Raw genomic sequence first — 27,181 nt, 5'->3', positions numbered from 1 at the left:
GAGACAAAGGAAGGAGTCTAGCATGTAGGCAGAGTGCTGGGGAGTGTGCCATGTCAGAAAAGTGTTATGGAGGGAACAGAAGCCTCCCGCACAGGATGGAGCCTCACTTCCTACATCCTTTTTCTGACTCTCACATCTCTTCTAAGAAGTAGTGCTTGAGGGCTATACTAAGTCCCATCACTCAAAGAGTGTAAGAGGAAAATGTCCTGCTTACTCTCAGACTAGAGGGCTGTGTACTAGTTGATATTTTCCCATTGAATATAGTGCCAGCTGCCTGCTACAGTGACTGGTTTAATAATTTACTTCTTTTCTGTCTTGATTTGCAGTCCACAGTCTCTTGCATAGTAGGTAAGGACTCTACCATCAAGCCACATCCAAATCCAACAAGCTACTCCATTGGCCAACTTTCTTTCACAGAATAGCCCCCCACTCCAAACCTGCCTTAACCCATGTCTCTCTCAAATATGCCATTTGAGGTCGACTCCTTGGCTAAGGTCTGAGTCTGTGCTTAAATATCTATCTCCACACTGGTCTGTGAAATCATGAGAAATGGGCATGTTCCCAACTAGAATAAAGCATCTGGCACAAAGAGAGTGGACAGTGAACTGTAACTTTGCAAACATGCAAAGTGCATCCTGCCTTCCAAAGTTGTCTGAAATATGTTATCTCAGGGGGGAAAATGGTTCTTCAGTCAAGTCTTGTTACCTGTGTCATGAAATTGAGGAGACAGATGTGTTGGAAGGGCTTCAACTTTCTCAAGTCCCAACGGTAATAATATAAAGCCATTAAGTCTCTATTTTAAGTCATCTGATGCTAAATCAAGGCCCTAGTAAGAGGTAACATCTATATATAGAAGAGTTGTTTGGGTAATCTAAAAATATTAGCAATTTAAAGTTATAAATGTAGAAAGAATTGAGGTTCTGGGAAAAACATTTTATCTAAAGCTGGTCGCTGTAATAAAAAGTGCATGGCCAGCTTTTAATAGTTTCCTGGTACTGCCTATAATCACTGTCAAAACGTTGGTTCTAAGAATCACAAAGAAATAGTATGGCCTAATCTCTCTGAAATGAAGCTGTGGTTCAATAGAAATTGAGAGTGTGTGTTTTACCAAGATCCAGAAACTACAATTAGGGAGTCTGACACCGTGCAGTGGTTGCTATCAGCAACAGGAGCTAGACAAATACAGTACAAGGAAAAGGAGGAGGAAAATAAAGAACAAATGGCTAATGCTCTTTCGTGGCAGGAGCTCTCTTTAGACTCACAGAAATACTATTTTAAAACTACTTTCCATATATTATTACAACCAAGGTAAAGCAAGGGATTAATTGGAAGGCTCAGAATGATTGATGGGCCTTGAACTGTAGCCCCCCTCCCCCAGTTCTCTCAACTTGGCTATGGAAACATGCACAAATGTTTATTTTGAAACCTCTGAAGAACAGTTCCCACAGCATTATCACTTTAGCACATTATTTACTTTGCAGGGCCCAGCGATAGAAAGGATAAGACAACTCTGTGTCCTATATGAGAACAAAATGTCTTAGGAATTATGACTGATTTAAAGGCGGCTAAGAGGAGATGAATTGAATTCGCAGAACCATGCCTTGGGAAAAGCAGTTATTACAGGTTGTAGACTTTGGCTCAATGCTGTCTGGGAAGACATTGGAGAGTTCTTATGAGAAAGGATAGCATTCAAGGGTTACTAATTGACTCCCAGGATGGTGGACTATTTGGTAGAAGCCAAAGTGGGAGGTTGGGGGGGGGGCTGGATTTAAAATAACCCTTGGATGACTTTTCTCACCCTCAATTTCTGAATTTATAAAATAGAGATGAAAATACCTCGGGGACTTACTCAAAGCAAAAGGAGCTAACAACAGCTGTGAAAGTGCTTTGGTAGAGAGAATGAGGTACCAAATATAAAGGAGAAGAGGGGTACTACTGTCATGGACCCAATTTTTTCACAAGTGACAAGGAGGGGACTAAGACAGGAGTCAGCTTTTACTTATAATTCACGTCTGAGGCTAAGTAGGAACCCAACACCAGCACAACTTCATAGTGTCTGTTGCCTACATGAGAACACCTGTTGCCTTCCTCTTTGCCAAGAAGGACATCTTTTCTACTAAAATACTCATTGCTCATCCATGGAATTGAACCCATGCTACTCTCCTGTCACTTATCCCATGTCTCCGCAATTTCTGAATATCAACCTGTTTACACGAGTCACTGACATTCTTCTGTTTCTTTTTACATGTATTTGTCACAGACTATGGTTAGTTCCCCTTAAAAGTCAGGAAGCATACTTCGGTAGTGGCGTGATGATGATGATAATGATGATGAATTTTTTTTTTTTTCTGAGACAGGGTCTCTCTGTGTAGCTTTGCGCCTTTCCTGGAACTCACTTGGTAGCCCAGCATGGCCTCAAACTCACAGAGATCCACCTGGCTCTGCCTCCCGAGTGCTGGGATTAAAGGCGTGCACCACCACTGCCTGGCAATGATGAAATTTGAGAAAGAACTTTTCAGAATATAAACCTCTGTCAGTTTCTCAATTCGGCATCACTGACATTTTGGATCACACAACATTTTAAAATGGGGGACTGTACTTAGGGTGGCTGGTCTCCATAATGGACTCAGTTAGTCATATATTCTCTTGTCTACTCAGGTGTAACAACTAAAAATGTCAACATATGTTAATGAACATTCCCATGGGAAAAATGGGAGCTGTTAAAAAATCACCTATGGTAAAGAAGTGCTGCATTGCATGAGTGCAGATTAACACTATGCTCACCATTATCAACTGCATGTTTTCAGAGTCGCTGGGGTGATAGTCAACATAGAACAGGCACTCAGTTTTCTCAATGAATAAAAAGCATAAGAAAGAGACTGCACTGGGTAGTCTGCAAAGTGCCCTTATAGAACAAGCCCCTATATGATTCTATGATATAATAAATGCTTTTCTACTTGATAGACAATATATTATTAGCATATGAACCCTTTTCAGTTGGTATATAGGAACACTAGAAATAATATTCTTATACATACATGAAAGTCATATATATCAGTGGTTTTCTCTAGAGCATTAAGAATTATAAGGGTTGGGGTTTTAGCTCAGTGGTAGAGCACTTGCCTAGCAAGCACAAGGCCCTGGGTTCGGTCCTCAGCTCAAAAAAAAAAAAAAAAAAAAGAATTATAAAGATGTGGGGGATGAGCCCATTGGCCCATCAAGTATGAGGCAGAAAAAATTAAAATGTCTAGTAAAATATTTTATCAAGCAGATGACAGTTCAGAAAAAAAAAAAAACATTTTCAGAGAAAAAAGCTAGATTAAAAATAAGTATAACCTAAAATGACTCTGACTCTGATTACTGTATTTAAGAAATTACTACTCTATTGAACACACAGTTCTAATTATTATTGTTACACCATCTTGCCCAAAAACCATCAATCTTTTCTGTGCTGCAACATTTCCTGATGGTGGAGAACTGACATCCCCAGTGCCATCTCAGGGTGACTTAGTGAAGTGTGGATACGGATGTGTGTGCGTGTTTGACTTTCCAAAACTGCTACTTTTGACCAATAATGTGGATTCTGACTGTCAGACTTTTTATGGATTCTTAAATCACATGTCTACTGTGATATTTTCAAAATGACCACTAAGAACACACTAAGTGTTTCCATCCAACCAGGAACAAACATAGCTGAAGCAAGGAAGACTTGAGTGACCCTTCCAAATCTACTCCCTCATCCTTCTGATGGCATCTTGCAACATCTTTGCAGGGGTGAGGGAGTGGAGGTCAGGAATTAATAGCACACTAAAACAATGTGTTCGAAAGAAATAAGATATATTTCTCCTTCTGGACACAGTGTAAAAAATTGTGAGTGGTCAGGGTCTCCATCAAGAACAAACAGAAAAAGCAGATAAAACACAAGAAAATTCTGTTTAAAAGCAACTGAACACTAAGGAGATAACTAGGTCATGAGCCACTAAGATCCCAGAGAAAAGGAACTACAGAGCAAAGATCCACCTTCTTTCAGAAGACCGGGAACTTGAAGGAGAGTGGGGAGAGGTATGTGGGAGGATTCGAAGAGCAGAAAGAGAAGGGAGAAATGCAATTAAAACACAATCTGAAAAATAAACAAAAGAAAAAACTCCACATTCTATGCATGCTTTCCCCTCATGAATATGCCAGTTTGCACCATGCCGCTACAACTGAGAATCTGGACACGGGGCCACTGCAAAGAGTCCCAAGTGCATCAGCGTTTTCCAACCCTATAGGAGTGAAGTGGCTGGTAACCAGTGGCTGGGTAGCGAGGAGGAACACACAAAAGGGGACCTGTTGCCTGGGAGGAAGGCTCCTCATGGCACTTACCACAAAAGCAAGAGACTAAAGAGCCAATCAGAAATCTTCTGAAAGTAAGTAGAAATTTCAGCAACAATGTTGTTCTGAGAATAAAAGTAACTGAAATCCGACCTCTCCCAGCATCTGAGGAACACAGTGACTCCCTAGCTCTCCAGCCTAGACCCTCTGGAAGAATGCACCTCAGAACAGACATAAATCAGAGTGAGACAGAGTCTTATAAAAGAATGGAACAAAGTCATCTCAATTTCCCATTAAATTAAGTGACCTGGACCCACTCTTTGTTCCTCTACTTCAAGAAAGGACTTGTAGTTCTACCCAACAGCCGGCAACCCTTAGCTTTCAAGACCTTCAGACCATTGACTCATCCACAGAATGGTGGAGAAAGCTGCCCTACTCAGGGGTAAGCTCTTCCCAGAAAGGGCACCATCAATAGCTGACTGAGGTAAAGGTTGAAAGATTTGACTATTTGGGCTGAGTGTGGGCCGTTTCTTACCGAGACCAATTAAATATTTTCTAGAGTTCCCTCGAATCTGGCTGAGGCTATGATGGGCCTGGATCATATTCCAAATCTTTCCTTCTACCAAAAGCCGATTTCTTTCCTCTCTACAACAAACAGACTGAATCCTAATATGAAAGCATATCTCAGACTTCCTCTTAGTGATTATTTCTGGAGAACCCAACTTGTAAATGTTAGTCTCAGGAATAGTCCAAGAAATGAAGTGATCAGACAGTGATATTGGTCTGGAAAACTCAGGGGAGATGAACATAAAAATGTGCTTGGTCTTATGGCAGCCATGCTTTGCTGATGATAGGCCTGCCCCTTTCTGAGTGAATACAGAAGAGGGGTGAATTGTAGGGGGTGGGAGAAGGATGAGGGAGGAAATGGAGTGGGGGATACAGTTGGGATGTAAAATAAATAAATTTTTTTAAAAAAGATGCCATCAGTGACAGGTAGAGATAGACACCCTGGCATCATGGAATGATCCAATTGCTAAAACCCTCATCAGAGGTGAATTAGGGTAATCTAAGTTATACAAAGAAATGAACTGAAGAAAACAGACTCAGTCATGACCCCTTTTGGAATCACATATCAGATATCCTGCAGATCGGATATTTATATAATAATTCATAGTAGTAGCAAAATTACAGTTATGAAGTAGCAACAAAATAATTTTGTGGTTGTGGGTCACTACAACATGGAGAGTATTGTGCTTATTTAACAATAATATTTAACTGTATTAAAGGGTCACAGCATTAAAAAGGTTGAGAACAAGAAAAAAAAGAAAGCATTTATTTGGGCCTTGCATACAGTTTCAGAGGTTTAGTCTATTATCAGCATACTGGAAAGCCTTGTAACACACAGGCAGACACAGAGCTGAGAGTTCTACATCCAGATCCACAGGCAGCAGAAAGAGAGAATGTCACTAGGCTTGGCTTGGGATTCTGAAAGTCCAAAGCCCACCCCCCAGTGACATACTTCCTCCACCAAGGCCACACCTACTCCAAAAAGGCCTCATCTCCTAAGTCCTGCCAACTAATGCTACTCCCTAATGTCAAAGCATTCAAATATATAGGACCATTCCTATTCAAATCATTGAAGTGACTGTATGGGCTTGTGCCTGCGGATGCCTGAGGTTGATGCTAGGAATCATCCTCATTACTCTTCCACCTTGTAAAATGAAGCAGCATCTCTCAACCAAATCCAGAACCTGACTACATAGCAGCTCTCCTTAGCCAGTTTGCTCTGGGGATCCCCTGTCTCTGCCTTCTCAGGCTTGAACATAAGGCAGTCTCCACTCCCACTGGGTATTTACTTGGGTTCTGGGTCTGAAGATCCAAAAGCTGGTCCAGACTCTTCATTCTTGAATGACAAGAGCTTAAACACTAAGCTGTCTCTACAACCCTGAATAGATTTTGGTGAGTATCAATACCTTGGAAAAGGATAATTTAAAGTTAAAGGCAATTCTTACATGAAAACTGTTCTCTTTGGTTTTATTGTCCACTTTTGCCAAAGCTAGAGTTACCTAGAAAGAGAAACCTCAATTGAGAAAATGCCTCCATTAGATAGCCTATAGGCAAGACTGTGAAAAATTTCTTGATTGATGATTGATATGGGAGGGCCAAGCTCACTATAGATAGTATCAGCTTTAGGCTGGTGGTCTTGAGTTATATAAGAAAGCAGGCTGAGTAAGCCATGGGAAGCAATCCAGTAAGTAGCATTCCTTCATGGTCTCTGCTTCAACTTCCTGTTTCCAGATTCTTTCATTGAGTTCCTTCCCTGACTTCCCTTGAGATGAACTACAGACTGTAAGCAGAGATAAACCATTTCCTCTGGAAGTTGTTTTTGGTCATGATATTTATCACAACAATAGAAAGAAAATGAAGACAAAGCTAAGCATCCCCACTGGTAGTTAGAAAGAAAACTTTATACTGTGTAGCAAGTGACCCTATGAAGCTAAAGAGCAAGTACAGGAATTAATAATGTCCTGCTCCAGAGAAAGATATGTATATGGGCAAAACAGGTATTTTATGATGAGGGAGTCACTTGCTGAGGAAGGGGAATGGTGACAGAGAATGCTAAATAATAAAAGAAAGGCATTTGGAAAATCCTCCCAACTTTGAGCTCTTGGACAATTAAATCCAAAAATAACGAAGAAGGAAATAGAACACTATAAGTATAAATTGAAGAAATATAAATCAATGGTACAATAGAAAAAATGCAATAAGCCAGAATAGATTCATTGAAAAGGCAGATATAATCAGTAAGTCTCTAGTAAGCCTTACCAAGAAAGAGAATATCACCAATATCACCAATGTCTAAACAAAAATGGCATTATCACCATACAGCTTAATATAAAGAAAACAATAGACCTTAACAGACATAAAGAAAGCACTTGGTAAAATACAAAATCATTTATGATCAAAAAAGTTATACAGAACAAGTATATTGTTTTTATATATTTAGGAACACAACACACACACACACACACACACACACACACACACACACACATACATATATATATATAAAACAACAGTTAAAGTAAAAGGTTCCAGAGACCATGACCTTGAGAGAGCAATGGGGGTACATGGAATGGGTTGAAGAGGAGAAAGAAAAAGGGGAAAATAATTTAATTAAAATATATTTTGATTTTAAAACTTTTTTTAATTAAAAATAATGACACCAACCTAGGGCCATCTGGGAAGAAATATCAACTAAGGAATTGTCCAGATCAGATTGGTCTGCAGCCATGTCTGTGATAAATTTTCTTAATTTCAAGTTGATATAAGAGGGCCCAACCCACTGTGGGCAGTGCCATTCATAGGCAAATGAACCTGGGCTATAGAAGAAAGGTAGTTGAGCAAGTAAAATTTACTGTAGTTGATATATTGTACTCCCCAATAAACTTATCTGGGGGTCAGAGAACAGAACAGCCACTATATTAAACATAGAGGTTAAGCAGTAGTAGCACACACTTTTAATCCTAGCATTCCTGAGGCAGAGATCCATCCAGGTCTCTGAGTTCAAGGCACACTGAAAAAAGCCAAGATGGTAACACACACCTTTAATCCCAGCACTTGAGATCTCATGTCTTGCTTGGAAAAGACACATGCTTTTAATCCCAAGAAGTGATGTCAGGAAGCAGAAAAGTATATAAGGCACGAGGACCAGGAACTAGAGGCTTTTTTAAGCTTTTAGGCTTTTAGCAGCAGTTCAGCTGAGATCCATTTGGATGAGAACTCAGAGGCTTTTAAGTCTGAGGAAACAAGATCACCTGAGGAATTGACAAGGTGAGGTTGGTTGTGGCTTGTTCTGCTTCTCTGACCTTTCAGAGTTCACCCCAATACCTGGCTTTGGGTTTGTTTTTATTAATAAGACATTTTAAGATTCATGATACAATTTACTGGTGGAGTAAACCAGTAAACAGCATGCCTCCATGATCTTTATTTACTTCAGGTCCTGGTTGAAGTTCCTACTTGAGTTCCTGCTCTAACATCCCTCAATGATGGACTGTGATTTGAAAACATGAGCCGAATAAAGCCTCCCTTTCCCAAAATAAAACTGCAAATAAAAGTTCCCAAATTTGACTAAGAGTATCCACTGGACCCTTCCATAAATAGTTAGACACTATTGCTGAACCACATACTTGAGTCATAGAATGTGGAAAAATAACAATCTGGTACTCACCTGGAAATGTCATCCCTAATGGCTAGCTTTCACAGTGATGAAAGATGCCATGTGTGCTACCAGAGGAGGAAAATAATTATCAGTTGTGAGCCCTCTAAGCCACAACAATGACTGTCCTGGAAAGACAGGCCCACATAAAGACACACTCAATGAAATACATGCAACAGTGGCACAAATGTCTTGGGAGTAACCAACAACTTTCACATTGGAGTTAAAGCCTGCTCCACAATATGAAACTCATACCTGGCACTATGGTAGACAAATAACCTATGGCCAAGCAGGCCGTAGAAGAGAACCTACTACTATTATTCTCTAACTGGACACCTTGCTAAAATTATTTCTGATAAGTTATTGTTATACCCATAGACTAGTGCATCTCTCAACCCTCATCAGAGGAGCTTCTTTTTGCAGTAGATGGATATTAACACAGAGATTCACAACTGGTCAAGGCATAGACAAAAGGAGGGTGCTAAGTACTCAGTCTTAAATGGAACATTCATGTCATACCTCCCTCCAAAGCTCAGTGATTATTCTGGAAGAAAGGGTAGAAAGACAGTTGAGAGCCAAAGGCAGTAAATGACTTCAAGGAAACCATTTTTTTTAGATATAGCAGGGAAATTGCAACTATGGACTCACAGTGGTTGTGAGGCATGCACAAGACACATGCAAACTTAAGCCAGGCCAAATCCCAGCATGAAGTATGGAGGTAGGCATAAATCTCACCCCTAGCTGAGGAACTATTGGCCATTGAAAGCTACTGGGAGAGGTAGAGTCCAAGTCTAGCACCTTGTAGGTTGACCACATTCAAATGGATGGCCACACACCTAAGAGAAAAATCAGACTCAATAGATTATTTTTTAAATGAAGACACAGAGCTGGGTGGACAGGGAAAACAGGTGGAACTGAGAGGAGTTGGAAGAGGAGGAATGAATATGATCAAAATATATCATATGACAATTTTAAATAATTAATAAAACATAATAAAGTAAGAGAAAACTCTCTCTGCTTCTGTTCCATGCACAAAAAAAGAAGCATAAGTTTTGTAAATGGGGAAACATAATCAGAGATCTTTGCCATACATCGACCCAATAAATACCAACTGTATTAGTCATCTTTGCATCACTGTAAAATCTCAAAATGCCTGAGAGAAATATGGAGGAGATAAACATGGATAAAATGGAGGAGAGATTTGTTTTCCACAGAGTTTCAGAGGTTTGGTCCATGGTTACCCACAATACTTTGGGACTACAAAGAGGTAAAATATAACGGCAAAGGCACATGTAGATGAGGAGGCTCACCTCATGGTGGCTGGGAAGCAAAAAATAGAAAGGAGGGGCCAGAGTCTCAATACCCACTTAAGGAGCTAGACGCCAGATACCCAACTTCATTCTACTGTTCTCCACCTCTTAAACATTCCAGAGACTCTCAACAGTGCTACAGACCAGCAGACAAGCCTTTAGCAAACGAGTCTTTGAGAAACATTTCATATCAAAACCATAATAAGATATATCCATGCTGTATACGGAACTCTAAATTGAGACCATTGGGACACAGACAAGTATTTGTACCACAGAAGGGATAGTGAAACAGTTACACATTTTTTAATATAAGATCAAATTCCTCAGGGAAAAACAACTTAAGATCTCAGTGAGATGTCTTAATGCTCTCACCAAAAATGTGAAAATGAGAGAGACTAAAAATGCCAACGTCAGGAGTGGATGGGAACAAGCTGACCTCTCACACATAGACACCAGGAGTAGTATAAGTCCATACAACTAGTTTAGAGAACTATTTTGGCTGAACAAGTGCACAACTCTGTTCAGCCAACAACATGTGCAAACTAGTAAGATCATGGTTCTTAATCATAACTGAAATTACAGGTAACCCAAATGTCCTTCAGTAGCAGACTAGAGAAATATTGTTGTATAATGGAGTATTCGGTGCACTGCACGCAGTGAGAAGGAATGGAACCCACAGTAAACACAACGCATTGCTCAAGAGTAATGTTAAGCCAGTGCAGAAAGATAATAAGCTATCACACATTATTTACTTATTTTGTTTACATGAAGTCCAGTAGTAAGCAAAACTAGCTAAGGTGATGGGAGTTGGGGCAGAAGTTTCTCTGGCAAAGGTGAGATGATTAAGAGGACTATTGTGGCCATTTCTAGGTGTAGTTAATATCCTGCTTCTTAATCTGGAGTCTGCTCATTTTTTTTAAAGCATATTAGGCTATACACCTATTCATGTATACATGGCTGAGCTGGTGGTATATCTGAATAAAAAACCTTGAAAGGACACACAGACACTTACATTGCTTCCCGTGTTCCTGCTGCAGCGAGAAGCAGATCTTGCTGACACTGCTGTTGCCCTCGGTGTGGTCTCTAAACTGAGAGCATCGCAGGGAATCCGGCCAGGAGGAGTTCACCATCCCCAGGACAGACTCACAGCCTTCTTTTGCAGCCTCACAGAAAGATCTACAGGGCAGGAGGCCACGCCTAAACAGAAAGGAAAGGGGACAGAGTTAATATTGTTACAGAGCAGTTCTCAAGACAATAGTAATGGTATTAAAGCTAGCCGACAGCAAGTTAATGTGGACTATTAACTTAAATTTATTACCTTCAGTCAGCAACTTAAACTTCTATATTAAGTCCTATGACAATTTCAGCCAGCCAATTATATGGATTCTGGGGATAATAAGCTAGTTTTACAACATATAATGTAGACACCTCTTATAGAAGCATTCTCCCAAATGATTATTTTTAAGATTCTTGTGTTAAAATACACTAGTCAACAACAAAAAAAAAGGAAAGACCCCCAATTTGAAAGAGCAAAAGCAGGTCAAAAAGTATATTACCCTCATTTTTATCTTCCCTTTGAGAAATCCAAGCTATCTCTTAGAGACAAATAGAGAAAACTGTTCTTTATCCTCCCTGGCTTTCATGGAAACCTCATACAAACAAGTTGCAACTCAGAAAATCTTGTGTACTTTAAAAAAAGATTAAGAAGAAAACTTATCAGACTTCTGCTCTGTATTCTGCAGAGTGAAAGACTGAGCCGCTCTCTGTTAATAGTAAAAGCAACACTGCCTCAGGAGCTTGCCCTCATCCTCCTCGGGTGTAACCAAACACTCCTAGATCCCAGGTTTGCCATGGGGATGTTGACGGTGCTAGCAATGTCAAGGCCATGGACTGGGCTCCTCTCAGAGACAAGTGGCCTTCTCAGGCTCACAACTATACTGTGTATATTTTATCCTTGCCAGTCTCTGTGCCAAAGGCATTTCAAAGGATTTTAAGGACATTGGGAAAGAAATAGAAACTTTGTGTGAGTCCCATCAGAAGAACTATTTCAAGTCTTGATATCACAGAATCATACAATGTTTGATCACTGTAATAAACCTTCACGGGAAGCACAGGCCCATGAAGATTCGGGAGCAGATTCAAATGTCACGCACTTGTTACTGCTGGCTTCATCATGGCAGAGGTAAGAAGAGAAAAGCAGGACTGTGAGCTTTGAGGTCTTGATCTATACACCATCCAACAATGTCTATTCTCATATAAAAATGGACTTTACATACTCCTTGATCAAACAAACCTTGTATAGCATACCCCATTTGTTCCATAGATTATAAAAACATGATGGGACCTGCCCTTCATGGGTTAGACTGGATCTCACATGATCTTTGAGAGCTTTGAAGGAGAGATCTTGTTATATCTAAGAAGTGGAGGAGTTTTCCATTTTACATTGTGTGGTGGTATGTAGTCATACTCAGGGCATTGCCCATGCTGCTGAACCTACATTTCCTATTCCATGTCCTTATTTTGAGATAAGATGTCACTAAGTTGCCCATGCTGGCCTTGAACTCATTCTGTAGCCCAAACAGACCTTGAACTTGTGATCATCCTGCATCAAACTACCAAGCCAATGGTGCCTTCACCACCAGACATCCCCTGCAACAATAACATTCTAATAAAAAAAAACCTTTTTGATCTTTAACAATTCATACTAAAATTATCTTTTAAAGTAATCTATTTAAATTAACATGTAACTAAATTTGATAGTGTAGGTTACAGGAAGAGAAGCTTTACATTTGAACAAGTTACACTGAGAACATAAAACATGAATTGGTCCTGATAAGTATTCAGGAATATATTAGTGTCTTGGTGTTTCTATTGCTGTGGTAAAACCATGACCAAGGCAACCTATAAAGGAAAGCATTTAATTTGGGGCTTACAGTTTCAACAGGTCAGAGGCCATGATGGAAGAACAAAGGCATGCATGACAGCAGGAACAGCTGAGAGATCACATCTTGGATCCACAAGTAGGAGACAGAGAGAGCTAACTGGAAAAGGTGAGGACTTTTGAAACCTCAAAGCCTACCCCAAGTAGCACACCTCCTCTAACACACACCTCTTAATCCTTCCCAAACAGTTCCATCAGCCGGACTACTATTAAGATGAAGTAACCAAGCACATGGGCATCTCTGCAGCCATTCTCATTAAAACCACAATTAGATGTTTATAGAAAGAACTAAGAGTGGACAAGTCTCCCCAGCAGTTTCGGAACTTCCTTCAGTTCTGAGGCCACTTATTCTTCATCATCCTGTGTTTTTTCTTTGAGCTGAGGATTGAACCCAGGGCCTTGCACTTGCAAGGCAAGCACTCTACCATTTGGCTAAATCCCCAACCCCATCCTGTGTTTTTTCTCAGCACCTCCCAGGGCAACAATGCTGATGAAGTTTCACACAGGGGCCCAGCAGCTTTTCTTTATGTACTGAAGTTAAGTCTTTCCTAATGAATCATCATGGACACTTACCCTCTGCCATACTCATTTTCCTAAGTCCCCCACCCCAGACGCTCCCATGGATACTCTAATACTATCTGACCTTGAGCTGAGAGTTCATTCATGCCGAGACTCAGTTTCCCTATTTGAACAGTGGGGGATTTGGAAGAGCTCAAGTTTGGACCATTTCCCATAATTTTTTTTTTATTATGAACACTTTGTAAATTTAAATTCACTCTTTAGAGCGTGCTTCTCAGAGGAACACCAATGCCATGATGAGCCCATCAGCCTTGCTGAACTGCAAGAAGTAACAGACATTTTTCTCAAATCTTGTGCTGGGGAGATCTAGAAATACTAAAATACCATTAGGTTATCTGTTCTAAAATTAGTGCCTAGGAAAACTATCTAGAGTATTTCCAAATAGGTCTCCTAAGAGGTGTAACCAACTGAAATCGATGAGTTTTGCATTGCTGGACTGGGATATGTGAGTTGGGGGTGGAGTATTAATAAATATGAGCTCTTGTAAACAGTGAGCAAAGAAGGAGCCATTTGCTCTTGATTTGCCTGAGATTCAGCTGCCTGTGAACCGTGGATGTGTTTTGCTTTCCATCACAGGGAGCAGGGTATTGAGACGGGCTACACTATTTTGGAATATGAGTGTCTATATCCAAGCAGCAGCACACTGGCAACTGGAGAGCAGTGCTCAGCACAAGGGAAGGTCCACTTCAGCTATCAGAACGACTATTTTAGAAAGGCTGATTGTCCTTCATTGCTGTGTGAAGTACATTTGATATGGTGCAAAACAGTCCCTGATACATTTCTACTCCAGGGAAGGCAGACAGTGCTGATGCACCTCTACAATTATTCATTGACATGTTTGATAAACTTGGAAATATGCTACCACACAGTGATAAAGGGGCTTGTAGTATTTTCACTAGGAAGGATGTTTTTAAATAATTAGTCTACCAAAAATATTTTTCATTTAATCTATAACTTCATTACTGAATTTATTTCCAGGGAATTTTATTACGATACATCTAAAATATCTAGATGTTTATCTAGAAATTTTTTTTATGATAGTCATAAATGTAAATTTACTAAATAAGCTAGAACTACAAAATAAACTTGTGGCCGGTAGGCTTTTAAGAGTTACAAATCATGTTTTTTTTTTTTCTTTTTAAAAAACATTTTCTTTTCAATTTAAATTACTGTTTATAGATACTTCATAAAAACTCTTAGAGAATTTCGCATAACCACCACCATCATGCAATATATTCTGATCAAATTCATCCCTCACTTCTCCCCATACTTCCAGATCCACTAACACCTCCAAACTCCTAATTTTGTGTCCTTTTGGTTTTGATAAACTATTGAGCCCAATTTGTGCTGTCCATCTACTCATGAATTCAGAGCCACCCACTGGAGTGTGCTTGACCTACTACAGACCATACTCTTGAGGAAAATTGACTCTCTATCCCCAAAAGACATCAACTGTTCACAGGTCCTCAGAGGTGAGATCTCAGGAATCTCCTTCACACTCTATGCTGGAACATCAACTGGCATGGTCTTGGGCAGGTAGCCATAGCTGCTGGGAGTTTATGCTACAGTCATTGCATCAAGTCCAGAAGAAACTGTTTTGCTCTGGTCCTCTCTGACTTCTGACTCCTACAATCTTTTCAGCCTTTCTTCCAGGATGGTCCCTGAGCCTTGGCTGGAATTAGATGGTCCATTTGTGACTGTGTCTGCCTCAATCACTGATTCTCTTCTCTGCATGTTGACCGGCCACCATCTGCATTAGCCACAGTCAACTGCACAAAGAAACTTCTCTGATGAAGTCTAAGAGCTGACCAAGTGATGGGTATGGAGATATGAAGTTAGAGAGCAGTCTGATAATCTGTCCTCTGGAAAGAATAGTAGTAGTAGGCTCATCCCTGGGGCCTAGGAGATCCCTAACCCAGGGTTCTAAGCCAGATTTACAACTTGAGTCACATGTTTCCTCCTGTTGAGCAGGCCTCAAATCTAAGCATAAAACAGTTGGTTACCCCTATAATGTTCTTGCCACTATGGCTCCCATGGGTCGATGTAGTTCACACAGTTCACAGATGGGGAAGCCTCTTGGTTATGCCCACCACTGCCACCAGGTCCTATGCAGGTGCTTTTCCTTGGGTTCCCCAAAAGCAATCAGTTCATATAACTATACTTAGAAAAACCAAGAAATCAATGGTAGTACAATGCCTTTGAGACAAATGTCCTATTTAAATATTGTTAAATATCTCCATTCAGCATCTCATATTGCAGTTGTCAAATTCTATTTTTGATAAACTGTGCTTAAAATATATTAGGAGAACTTCAGATTCAAAACTCTTTTTGTGGGTGTAGGGGAGGATGATTTGCAGCAGGGAGAACTTAAAACATTACCTATGGTTGCTGCCTTCTACTGATCCTGTCTTTGAAAGCCCCTCTCTTGAGTATGCACTGGCTTATTGACTTACTTCCAACCATAGAAACTAATGGGATGCCATTTCATTATTGAGCTGCACATAATTGTGACTTCTATCTTATTCAAACCCCCACCACTTTCTCTTGCTGACTTTGACAAAGCAAGTTGCCATACATATTAAGGAAAACTACATGGCTGGCCTGGAGTGTTACCCATTGCCCAACAGACCTTGAGAAAATGAAGCTCTTCTAACAGTTCATGAACTCAGAAATGGATCTTTCCCCAGTCAACCTTCAGAAAAGACCTCAGCTCTAACCAACACCCTAATTCACACTGAAACTCTGGAGCAGAGGAGTCAGCTAAGTGACCCCAAGTTTCCTATTTACACAAGTAGTGACATAACACATGTAAATTGTTTTAAGCCACTGAGAGTGTGTTAATGTATAGCCCAGCCATCAGTAATGAATATACTTTTCCTTGGCACATCACTTTGTTGAAGTCATGTTACTGAGCTCCATGTGCTATTCATGGATGAGGCTTAAACAATCATTTTTAATGCAATTCCAGTTGGTCTTTTTTCAAATTGAGCTGTTCACCAATGCTTACAAAGTTAGAGCTGGACAACTCCCAGAGTTGTAAGCCTTCCTCAACCATGAAGACATTGTTTGTGTCTAAAGAGTCATGTAAGATCATATCCCTCCATTTTCTTCTTTTCTGTTATGAGAAAAAGTTAAAACTGAAAGAGAAGATCACAGAACCAAGCACTATGGCCCCACCTAGGTGACCCCCTTTCACAAATGAACCACCATGACACAAGAATATGAAGCCATTGCCATTGCTGGAAAGGGCAAAGCAACAGGTGGTTTGGTGTCACTGTCACTGGTCAACAGCACCTCAAGTGACTGAAGGAACCTTACATGTTGTATGAGAGATAGGATGCATGCTTGGTCTCCACCTGCTCTAGGCATGGAGATGAAGATGTGTACAGTGAAGGCTTGTCTTTGCCACTGTCTCTTAGAAAAGAGATTGCGGAAGAACTCAGAGTATCACTCACTCACTTTAGTCTGGAACTCTAACAACCAGGACTGTAATTATCTTGTCTTTATTTGTGATAATCATGGCTCCAGCAGGGAAAGGATGACCCAGTAAAGTTGGAGCACTGCATGGTGTTCAGTGAAAGAACCATTGACAAACACAGGGTTTCCTAAGGGTTAGGGCAATGGTCTGGGGCCAGGAGCTGTTGACACCTAAGTTTAAAAGGGAAAGGGGTGATTTCTGCAACTTAGGGAGAGCCATCAAGGGAAGGCTGCTGCACAGGAGCTGTGGCCTGTCATAGAACGATGAACTCCATCTCTGCAACTTGTTAGAGAGGAACACGAGGTGATCACTAGTCAACTTGCCTGTCCTACAGTCTGATCTGCTACTGCTGGCTTCCCTGGGGTGAGTACCACAGAAGCCAGGAATGTGATCGTTGCTGAAACAGTGTCTAGGGAAGAGTTGGAGCAGAGGCATGAAGAAATAAATGAAGACTAGCCAGCACACAGCTGCAGAACTCACACCCAATGAGGCCTCAACAAATACTTGTCCAGAGAGGAAACACGATGGCATGTGAGTAGATGGCTCAACTCTTATTGGCTTAAAATCTGGTGGAGGGCTTTATAACTCAGAATCAGCAAATGCAGCCATGGCAGGTTTTGTGGGTTGCTGTTTGCATTTGTCTGGGGGTGGGGGGAGTGCAGAAGAACACAGTTTAGATGGAAGCAAAATCAGTCACCACCTATGGGAGGAAGAAGTGAGCACAATTTCCCTTCAAGTGGAAGTTACTGCCATGGACTTGTTGAGTCAGAATAAGAAATGGTCTCAGTAGTAAGCTGTGCATCTACAGACTGATTTGTTGACTTGTTTATCTCCCACTAACGCAATGTAAGCTCATGAGGTTAATGGTTCCTGGGTATTTTGTTTGCAGCTGTCCCCTCGTCTACACCCAGGTGCCTGTTGAATAAGTGAGTGAAATATTCAGAGACTGGCTTAGGCACCACTAGGAATAAAGCTGTTTGTGGCAAATGTGGAAGGAAAACCATCTCCACAGTGCCTTCTCCTCAGCTGAGTGAGCTAGACAAGGGTACAAACCTTCTCTTCAACTCCCCCAGACTCCCTCTCCCTAAGGACTGCAAAGTCTACACATGCTAGTCATTCTTTACAGCCTTCCCGCATAATAGGGAAATGTCACTAAGATGGATAAAACACCCACAGGTGGATTGTCTTCTTTATTTTGTCAGCTTTAGGGTTTCACTCTTAGGACAGAAAAACTCAAAGAAAGACCAACAGATAAAGATAAGTTGGTTTAAGTCAGCAGGAATAACACAAAGTCACGAGGCAACTCCTGAAAGAATATCAAACACATGGTTATCTTTAGTATTTGACACATTTACCAAGACCCATGGGATAAGAGATTAACAAATATCAAAAGATGACATTACTTTGCAGGTGTTTTGATTTTTGAGTATGATAAAGTGACACCGATGATAAGAGTCTTCAAGTGAATGGAACCCTAGGTATTTCTAAGTTCTAGTCACATGCAGTGATACCAAGAACTATTGAAGAGAAAAGTAAACGAACGCACCCCTGAACTGGCTGAAGTATAAATGCCCCAGACACCGGCCGTAACCTGATAAGGCATTTTCAGGAATATTTTTGGCTGGCCTGGTTCTCCAGTTTTACAACTTGGTAAAAATGAAAGCAAGCTGGATTATTCAACTGTACAGTACCTACACTTTGGACCATTTTGAGTCATCAGACAGAGTCTTACCTAAGTTGGCGTTTTAGGCATAATTTTGCAAAGCAAAGTAGCTCACCAGTGTTGCCTGACATGGAGCTGTGCTGTGACTGGCCAACTAAACAATCAGCTGACAAGGACATACAAGAGTAGACTGTTAGCCAGGTGGTGGTGGCAAACGCCTTTAATCCCAGCACTCAGGAGGCAGAGACAGGTGGATCTCTGTGAGTTCAAGGCCAGCCTGATCTTCAAAGTGAGTTCCAGGAAAGGCACAAAACTACACAAAGAAACCCTGTCTCGAAAAACCAAAAAAAAAAAAAAAAAAAAAGAGTAGACTGCTGCTCCCAAATTAGAGAGGACACCCAAGTAAGTAACCAGAAAACACTTCTGGAATACTTAGCTGGCAACAGGATCAGAGTCCACTTTCTTTCTTTCTTTGGACAATTATTATATTTTTAATATGATTATTTTAATTCTAATTTTCCATATATACCCAAAAATGACACAATAAGATCATTAAGATATAAAGTCCTTAGGAAGATAAATTAGCAATGTGCAATTACTCTTTTTAGAAAACAATAGCAAAAGCTTAGGGTGATTTAATATATTTAATGAATTTGCCAAAGAATTGTCTAATTCCTATTATACAATTAGAATTTAACACAATGCCAGGGCTGCATGTACATAGGCGACAGTCACAGGCTGTGCTGGGACATAACACTGCCACACAGGAAGTCTGCTAAAATTATATGAGGGAAGTTCAACTCACAAATAGTGTGAAGGCACAAGCTGTGTAAATGCTCTTTCCATGCTCGGTAGTTCTATGTAGCAAAAAGTTGGGTTTTTCAAAAGCCATCTCAATGTATCATTGGTACACATCTTGACCACTTCCTGGAGGCATCTTGGGCTTAATTTGTAATGTGGTAAGGTCCAAACAGGAAAATCCTGGTATCCATTCATCAAAATGTCAGACAAAGTGTTACTGGCATATAAAAAGCTCCACATAATTGATACATGCAACTTGATGAGTTTGGACATTAAGAACCTGTGAAGCCATCACCATCATTAAAGCTCATAAACTCAATACTTCCCAAATGTCTCCTTCCTTCTGCTTCTTATACTGTAGTGGTATTTGCTCTGGACTATACAGCCCAAAGGAGGTGGGGCTTCCTGCCATTGTACATGACCTTTTATAAGGAGTTGGAAAAGGGTCACATGCCACTTCATCCTGCTCCTGCTTGCGAGGTGGGTTCGCTCCCAGTCAGATCAGAGGATGACTTCTGCTGTCTACTCTGTTCTGTATTCGTGAGTACATTTCCTCATTTTTTATCTTAATAAATTCTGTTACCCATTTCATAGACTCACGTGGACTGATCATAATATTATACAAAACCTAGTGGATTTCTTTTGGGGCTATGTATATAAAGAAAATATATATATAATTCATTAATATATAATGAAAACAAGGGCCATCACCTGGCTGCCATGAAAAGACAAAAGAAAACCTGAGTTGTCCAGAGAAAACTTCACTACAGCCAGGATTTGGAGGCCAAGAGCTTAATTCAAGAGCAAAGTTTCTAGGCAAGAGGAACAGTATGTGTGTACAAAGGATGCTCAAAAGAGGTTTTTGAAAAATGGAAGGGAAGGTCAGTGAAGGTAGGGCTGGGCCTGGGACACTAGAGAGGCAAGAAGGGCTTCAGAAGCCATGGCATGGAGCTTAGTTTGAAATCTAAATCTGACGACAGAAAGCCCAGAAATGACAGAGTCTGGGTAAGGGCACTGTACAATTTGTTCTGAAATGGTCCCATGGGAAGTTAAAGGACAGGCAATTACAAGCCAGGAGATGGAAAGGGTGAGGAGACAACAAAAATCTGGCATCTCTAATCATGGAATCAAGTTTATATCTGCCCAGAAATTCACATACTCCATCAACAACAGGAACCACTACATATGAAGAATTTATCTGCAAGATGGTGTAGACCATCCATGAACATTTTCTATAAGTCATAAGAACGTAGGAGACAATCAGAACTACAAGTAACTTTGGGGTTAGTTTCAGCAAGGTTTGCTTAGAGAGGCTGCTAGTATTTCTTAAATTTGTATAATTTTATATTACTAGAAATTCTTACGCTTAAAAATTAGTTATAGTCTAGGCTATGGAAATAGCTCACTCAGGGCTGGAGAGATGGCTCAGAGGTTAAGAGTGCTGGCCATTCTTCCAGAGGTCCTGAGTTCAATTCCCAGCAACCACATGGTGGCTCACAACCATCTGATATACTGAGATCTGGTGCCCTCTTCTGGCCTGTAGGCCTACATATAGGAAGAAAACTGTATACATAATTAATAAGTATTTTTTTAAGAAGAAAAAAAAGAAATAGCTCAGTCAGTAAAGTCCTTGCCACATAGGCGCAGGGCCTAAGTTAAATTCTTAGAATTTGTGTTTTGAAAAAAAAATGGGCATAATGCCCACATGTTTGTAATCCTAGTACTGGGGAGTGAGAGCAGAAAGATGCCTGGAGCTCATTGACTGACCAGCTTGTCTACTCTATAAGCTCAAAGCCAATGACAGACACTGTCTCTGAAAACAAGGCATCTGGTTCCTGAGGATAACCTCTGACCTCCTCAAGCAAGGGAGAGTACACACACACACACACACACACACACACACACACACACACACACACACTGCTCATTTGAGGAAGTTCATTTACTCCCCAACACGAACCATTTAAGAACAAAATGGCTACTATGGGAAATGGCCCTACATTTGAGATGGGATCTTTAATCTCTTGTCATCTACATACATAAAGAATTTTTATTTATGTATTTATTTTTTATTATTCCTTGCCCTGGGTATTTCTGCTAAAGCCTAGTCACAGATCAGTACTCCTGAGGAGAAAGATCAATAACCAATGCACCAACTTCCCTACTTGAACTCATCAATTCACAAGTAAGGATGTTTCCTGCAACGTAGTAGAAGATTTGAGTCGGGTGATGAGAAGTCAGCATGGTTTCCAGAGAATCTTACAGAAAGGCTGACATTAACACTTTCTCAGGGCTAATGAAACTACAGGCCAACCGTGTGAAGGAGGCAGGAGAAGGGGTCAGTTACCCATCAAAAGCACACAAGACTTAGGGTGTATTTCATATACCAGAAGGTCATCTACATCTAATACTCTTTCAGCTCACCAATATTTTCTTGCTAGCTACTCGATATTTTAACCTACATACTTTAGGGCCTTTCCAATAGTTATCAGTTACAATTTTATAGTTTTAAATGTGCTTCACTGTATCCAGATGTCTTCCTGCCTTTCAACTAGCCTGTGTTGTAGTACATGCCAACACACATTTGGTCAAAGAAGTCACAGTCTGAAAAAAAGACCATTAAAGTCCATTGTTTCAACATACAATGTAGTTAAATAGGATCTGTGGTCCCAAAGAATCAGGTTAAAAACTACACTGTTTATACATCCCACCACAATCTTTGAAAATTTAATTTTAAATGTTATTAAATAACTATTTTCTTTAGGCTAGAAAACAAACACTTTTCCTTTATTTGAATAGTGTGGCATATAATAGATGATAAAAAAAATAGTGAAACACAAGAAAATACGTTTGACCTTATAATGGTTTTCTACAAGACATTTACTTTGATGAACTTATTTGGCTTATTAAGTTAGGTTGCAGTTCCCATACATACACTAAATGACAGCAGGAAGCACAGTCTAACAATACAATTATAAAACAAAATATAATAATAGGATGAGTCTCCAAGGAACACTTAAAAAGTAACTGTAAATTATTATTCATTATAACAGAAAATGGAAAACTCTCATATTAGTGCAGTTATCAAAGGATAAATCAGGTCAAGGGGAAAACAAAGGAATCTTACAGTGCCCTGGAAACTGTGGGCAGCTCAAAAGTGTTTATTCAAGCAGAAACTGAGTTAGAATAAAGAGGATCATCATAATGAACCTAGTGGTTCCAAGACTCTCAATACACTCCCTCTCATTGTCTCTCTGTGCGAATGCATGAATCCACAGAGGAGTTCATCTCAAAGGATATAATGGAAATTCTTGGAAAGTAAACAGAAATGGGATGATAATCCAGTTCCAAAAAAACCTTTGGCATTTATGTAATTTTGTTTTAAGCAAAGAAGTACTCCATTTATTTATTTATTTATTTATTTATTTACTTACTTACTTACTTACTTACTTACTTACTTATTTACTTACTTACTTATTTGCTTATTTATTTACTTACTTATTTTTGTAATTCTTCACATGTAGCATATATTTTAGAAGTACTTTTTTAGCCAGGCAGTGGTGGCACACACCTTTAATCCTAGCACTCAAGAGGCAGAGGGATCTCTGTGAGTTCAAAGCCAGCCTGGTCTGCAGAAGGAGTTCCTGGAAAGCCAGAGCTATACAGAGAAACCCTGCCTCGAAGGGGGAAAAAAGTACTTTTTTTGTGGTCTCCACTTCATTAATTCTACTTGTCCTTCACAAATCACCACTTTATAGTTATTGCTAACATTTATTGAGCTCTCTCCAAGAGCCAGGCAGTGTCCCAAGCCCCATGTGTCATTAAATCCTCACGTAAATTTTGTAATGTAAGTATAACTATTATTTTTCTCTCGTGCATGCAGAAGCCATGGCATACAGCCCCCTAAGCCTGTTTTCCCAACCACTGCCTCAAAAAAAGTCCACATCTTAATTTCTAGAACTGGGAATGTCACCTCGCTTGGAGACAGGGTATTTGTGGATGTAATTAAGGATCTGGAGGTGAAGCTATTATCTTAGGTTGTGTGGATGAGCTCTGAATCCAATGATGGCATCCTTACAGGACACAGAAGAGGAGGAGATGCAGACAGCCAGGGGAAGCTCTGTGATGGCGGAGGCAGAAACTGGAGAGACGTGGGCACATGGCAAAGGAACAGAAATAATAGGAAACCAGCAAAGTGAAAAATGAATTCTCCCCATAGAGTCCTGGGAACCAGACAGCCCTGCAGACTTTGGACTTTCAGCATTCAGAACTGTGGGAGATGTTCCTGTTATTTCAGCCACCCAGCAGGTGGCAATTTGTTAAAGCCACCCAAGAAAACCAGTACAACCACCAACTATGTTGCCACAGTCTGGGAAAATAAAGCATCTCTTGATGACCATCTTTTTCTCTTCTTTTCTTTTCTTTTGTTCCTTCTTTTCTTTCTTTCTTTTTCCTTTTCTTTCTTTCTTTCTTTTTCTTTCTTTTTTTTGGTAGCACAGGACTCCAGACAAGCACTATATAACTGATTCATATCCACAGCCCACACAAGCATCCCATATTTTAACCCACAAGAAAAATCAAATCCAGCTTCTCTTTCTGTGTGCCACAAAAACACCTCTGTGCCTGATTCCTTGATAATTCAAGCTTCGCTGAATTCTGCACATGCTCACATTCCTTTATTTCTACAGTTCAACATCTACAGCCCCTGCTCTACCTCAGATCGATGGCAGCACAGCACCTTGCAATTAAAATAACAGGTGCTCCTGAAACATATTTTTTCTTGTGTTTCACACATAATTTAAGCAGTGTGTAAAATACATACTTAAATTATCACAAATAATATGTGATGTACCAAACTTGAAAAATGAGATGTGTTCTACTATTACTGTTCTGAAAAGCTCCTAACATTTCAATCCAGAAAGTAACTGAAGTTGTATTGAATAGGTACTTAGCATATGCTTTGAAATTCTCCATATACACATTTAGTGCTTCAAATAACCATGGCATTCTTTGGGTTGATTGACTGTTATTGAAAATTATTTCTATCATATTGAATAACCTCTGTCCCTCCACATCTAGTCCTCCACCCCAGCACTGGGTCTTCATGTTGATGAGAAGAACCATCCAGAATGTCATTCATAATTTATTTAAATACAATTTGGGACTTCTTAGCTGATAATGTTCAGTGAGATTCTGGATCTCATCCATTGCACTGGACATCTTTGTCCCCTGCTAGTGAGTAAATTCTCTAGCAGAAAGGATGATTGGAGAAGGAGGCTGGGCTATTTATTCCTTCTCCTCTGTCTCTGCCTTGGGTCACAGCACTAGCAGTCTGGAGACCCCCCCACCCATAGCTGCGAGTTTCCAGTGGCTTCGAGCCTTTTCTTCTCTTTAAGCCTTTGTTAGAACTACACCCTCTTATCATGAGATCTTAGTGCTTCTCTTCATTTAATTGTTCTTTCCCCCTCCTCATACCTCCATAAACATTCTCACCAATAAACACTTCAGTTATTCCTTTGGGTGCATTTTTTTCTTCTAACAGACCCTCATTGAAACAGCAATTGAGTGTCCTCTTGACAGCATCAACTAATATACAAATAATTTCTTCCAAAAATAAAATCTGTATTTTCTAAATACATTCATTTCAGAGACTTGCAGTTAGCTATGACATTTGTGGGTCCTTTCTCCCCCTAAAAGCAACAAAAATGAAAAATAGTAACAGGACAGTCTGTTCCTCTTGGACACTTGTCTCTAGGATAACTGGGCTCTTATCATTGAATGATTTGGTTCCAAAGTACCTGTCATCACCATCAACGATGCACTCAGGAAAGGCAAGGCTGCAGCCAAAGAGCAGGATGTGTTGATAGCAACTGAGGCGATGGAGGTACGTGAAGAACTTGAGGAACTTCTCCATGTCCATGTTTTTGACAATTGGCAAAAGGGGTGTCAGGGTGCTATGGTAGGGAAGAATCTGACACTGGCTGTGTGTGATGTTCATGCAGGCACCTGGGAAGTGGAGACAGTTACATTTAGAAGTCACATAAGAAATCTATGTGTGTAACCTTATGCGATATGACAAGTTAATGAGTTTACAATGAAGCATATATTTCATATTACAGTACAACTTTACTACAGACAACCATGTACATAAGTATATGTGAGTATAACAGTGAAATCAATTTAATAATGTTTCTGAAGGGAGAACAGGTGTTTCCTGAGAAAAATGTGGAAAATTCACACATGGGGACCTGCTATGGAACACTTACCTGGGAAGGACAATATGTATCTGTGTTTTTAAACACCCATATCCTTTGACACTCCAATGCCACTTACAGAATTTATCTTAAGAAAATAATCATGGTATGATTTGTATGAATGTAGATTTGTGTACCTGGACCATGCAAACATAGCTTACTGTTTTTCAATGACAGAAATCCAAACCTTCAGCAGTGGAGATCAGTTTAAACTATATGAACAAACAATGGAATATGTAATTCTAGGTATGTGAGATGCTTTGAAAGACTATTTAATTATATGGAATGGTGAGCATAAACCAATAAGCAAAAACTGCACTTTAGGGAAAAACAATTGTCTACCTAAATACATACAATGACCCAAGGATCTGCAATCCAGACTACAGCATACTTCACAATCGCCTCAGAGCCCCCAACCTTGTTTTCTTTCATGGTCAGTTTTGACAGGCAATGTCACATCCACGGCCCGGCCAACCCCTCCACCCCAGAATTTGTATGCTTAGTCTAACATAAATCAAATATTGATATGGGTTCATGTAATGGAATTTTGGGATAGTTTTATTTTTCATTGTATTCTATATGTATGGGTCTAATGACCATTTAATACTTTTAACTTCAAGTTTGTTGTTGTTACTTATGCAGACTGTTACTTAAGAACAAAATTCACAAGCTTCAGAAATGTAGTGAAACAGTTAACCTTCTTTCATTGGAGGGAAAGAAAAAGGTGGGGAAATTCAACAAAATGGGAACATCTCTTCTGAGAAATGATGCAAATATCCTCTCCAAATGGAAGGATAACTCCATGTTCATAAAGTTAGTGTCAACAGACAATCCTGCCAGCTTAATATGATGACATAACTACACTCTCCATCTGTAACGTAAGATGAATGTACCCTCTAGTGCAGACTGCCTACTCTTTCAGACATATCTCAGACTCTACTTTGAAATCTTTCCTTATCCTCTTCCAAGTACATTTCTTATCTCACTTTTCCAAACTGCTGTGAAAACTTCCCAGGTTCTATAGGAAGCCCATCCCCCAAATGACCAGACTGTAGCTATTAGATCAAAGAGCCCCATGCTTCTTCCAAAGATACCATCCTCCATTTTTAGACAATATTCATGGGTCACTGAAATGTACTGATCTCAGTGGTGCGAGATCAAAACATGGTTTCCAATTTCAAAGACAACTGGAAATAGATGTCTCTGTACACCAGAACCTTTAGCATAAACATGACAAAGAAATTAAATCTATAGCACTTTCCTGTACCTCCCTATATTCAAAATACAAAATGAGAATAAATGGACTTGCAAGGCAAGGAATGTTCAAATGGATAATAGAACATAAATACACACATTTTGGACAGGCTTCATGAAATACCACTCAAATTATTTGGGAATGAAAGTTACAACACGTTTCAATGTTAAAAAAAAAAATTGTAGGTAGGAAGGGCAGGGAAACCATTATGTACATGATGCTATGATAAAGTATCTTTGAAAGGACCAACAGTAAATGTCTCTCCATCAAAAGATAAAGTGATTTACAGAAAATCTAGACATGAGCCATTTGCTGAGAACCAGCTTGGTACTTGGAAGCAAAAGAGGCACTCAGAACTTCTGGGTCA

At 39.9% G+C, this 27,181-nt stretch overlaps 1 protein-coding gene across 2 annotated transcripts in view; it reads right to left on the bottom strand.

The window, feature by feature from the left end:
* Positions 1 to 27,181, bottom strand: part of Corin (corin, serine peptidase) — a 240,972-nt gene that overhangs the window by 151,680 nt on the left and 62,111 nt on the right. For both annotated transcript variants that reach the window (XM_036201349.1, XM_036201347.1), the window contains exons 4-5: positions 25,104 to 25,311; positions 10,856 to 11,040 (exon numbers count right to left, since the gene is read on the bottom strand). In XM_036201349.1, the coding sequence (XP_036057242.1) occupies positions 10,856 to 11,040; positions 25,104 to 25,311 (393 nt within the window). The remainder of the gene's footprint in view (positions 1 to 10,855; positions 11,041 to 25,103; positions 25,312 to 27,181) is intronic.

This window comes from Onychomys torridus, chromosome 10 (genome assembly GCF_903995425.1).
Source record: "Onychomys torridus chromosome 10, mOncTor1.1, whole genome shotgun sequence".
NCBI lineage: Eukaryota > Metazoa > Chordata > Mammalia > Rodentia > Cricetidae > Onychomys > Onychomys torridus.
Note: the sequence above shows the minus strand (reverse complement) of the source record. Positions and strands in the feature narration are given on the sequence as shown.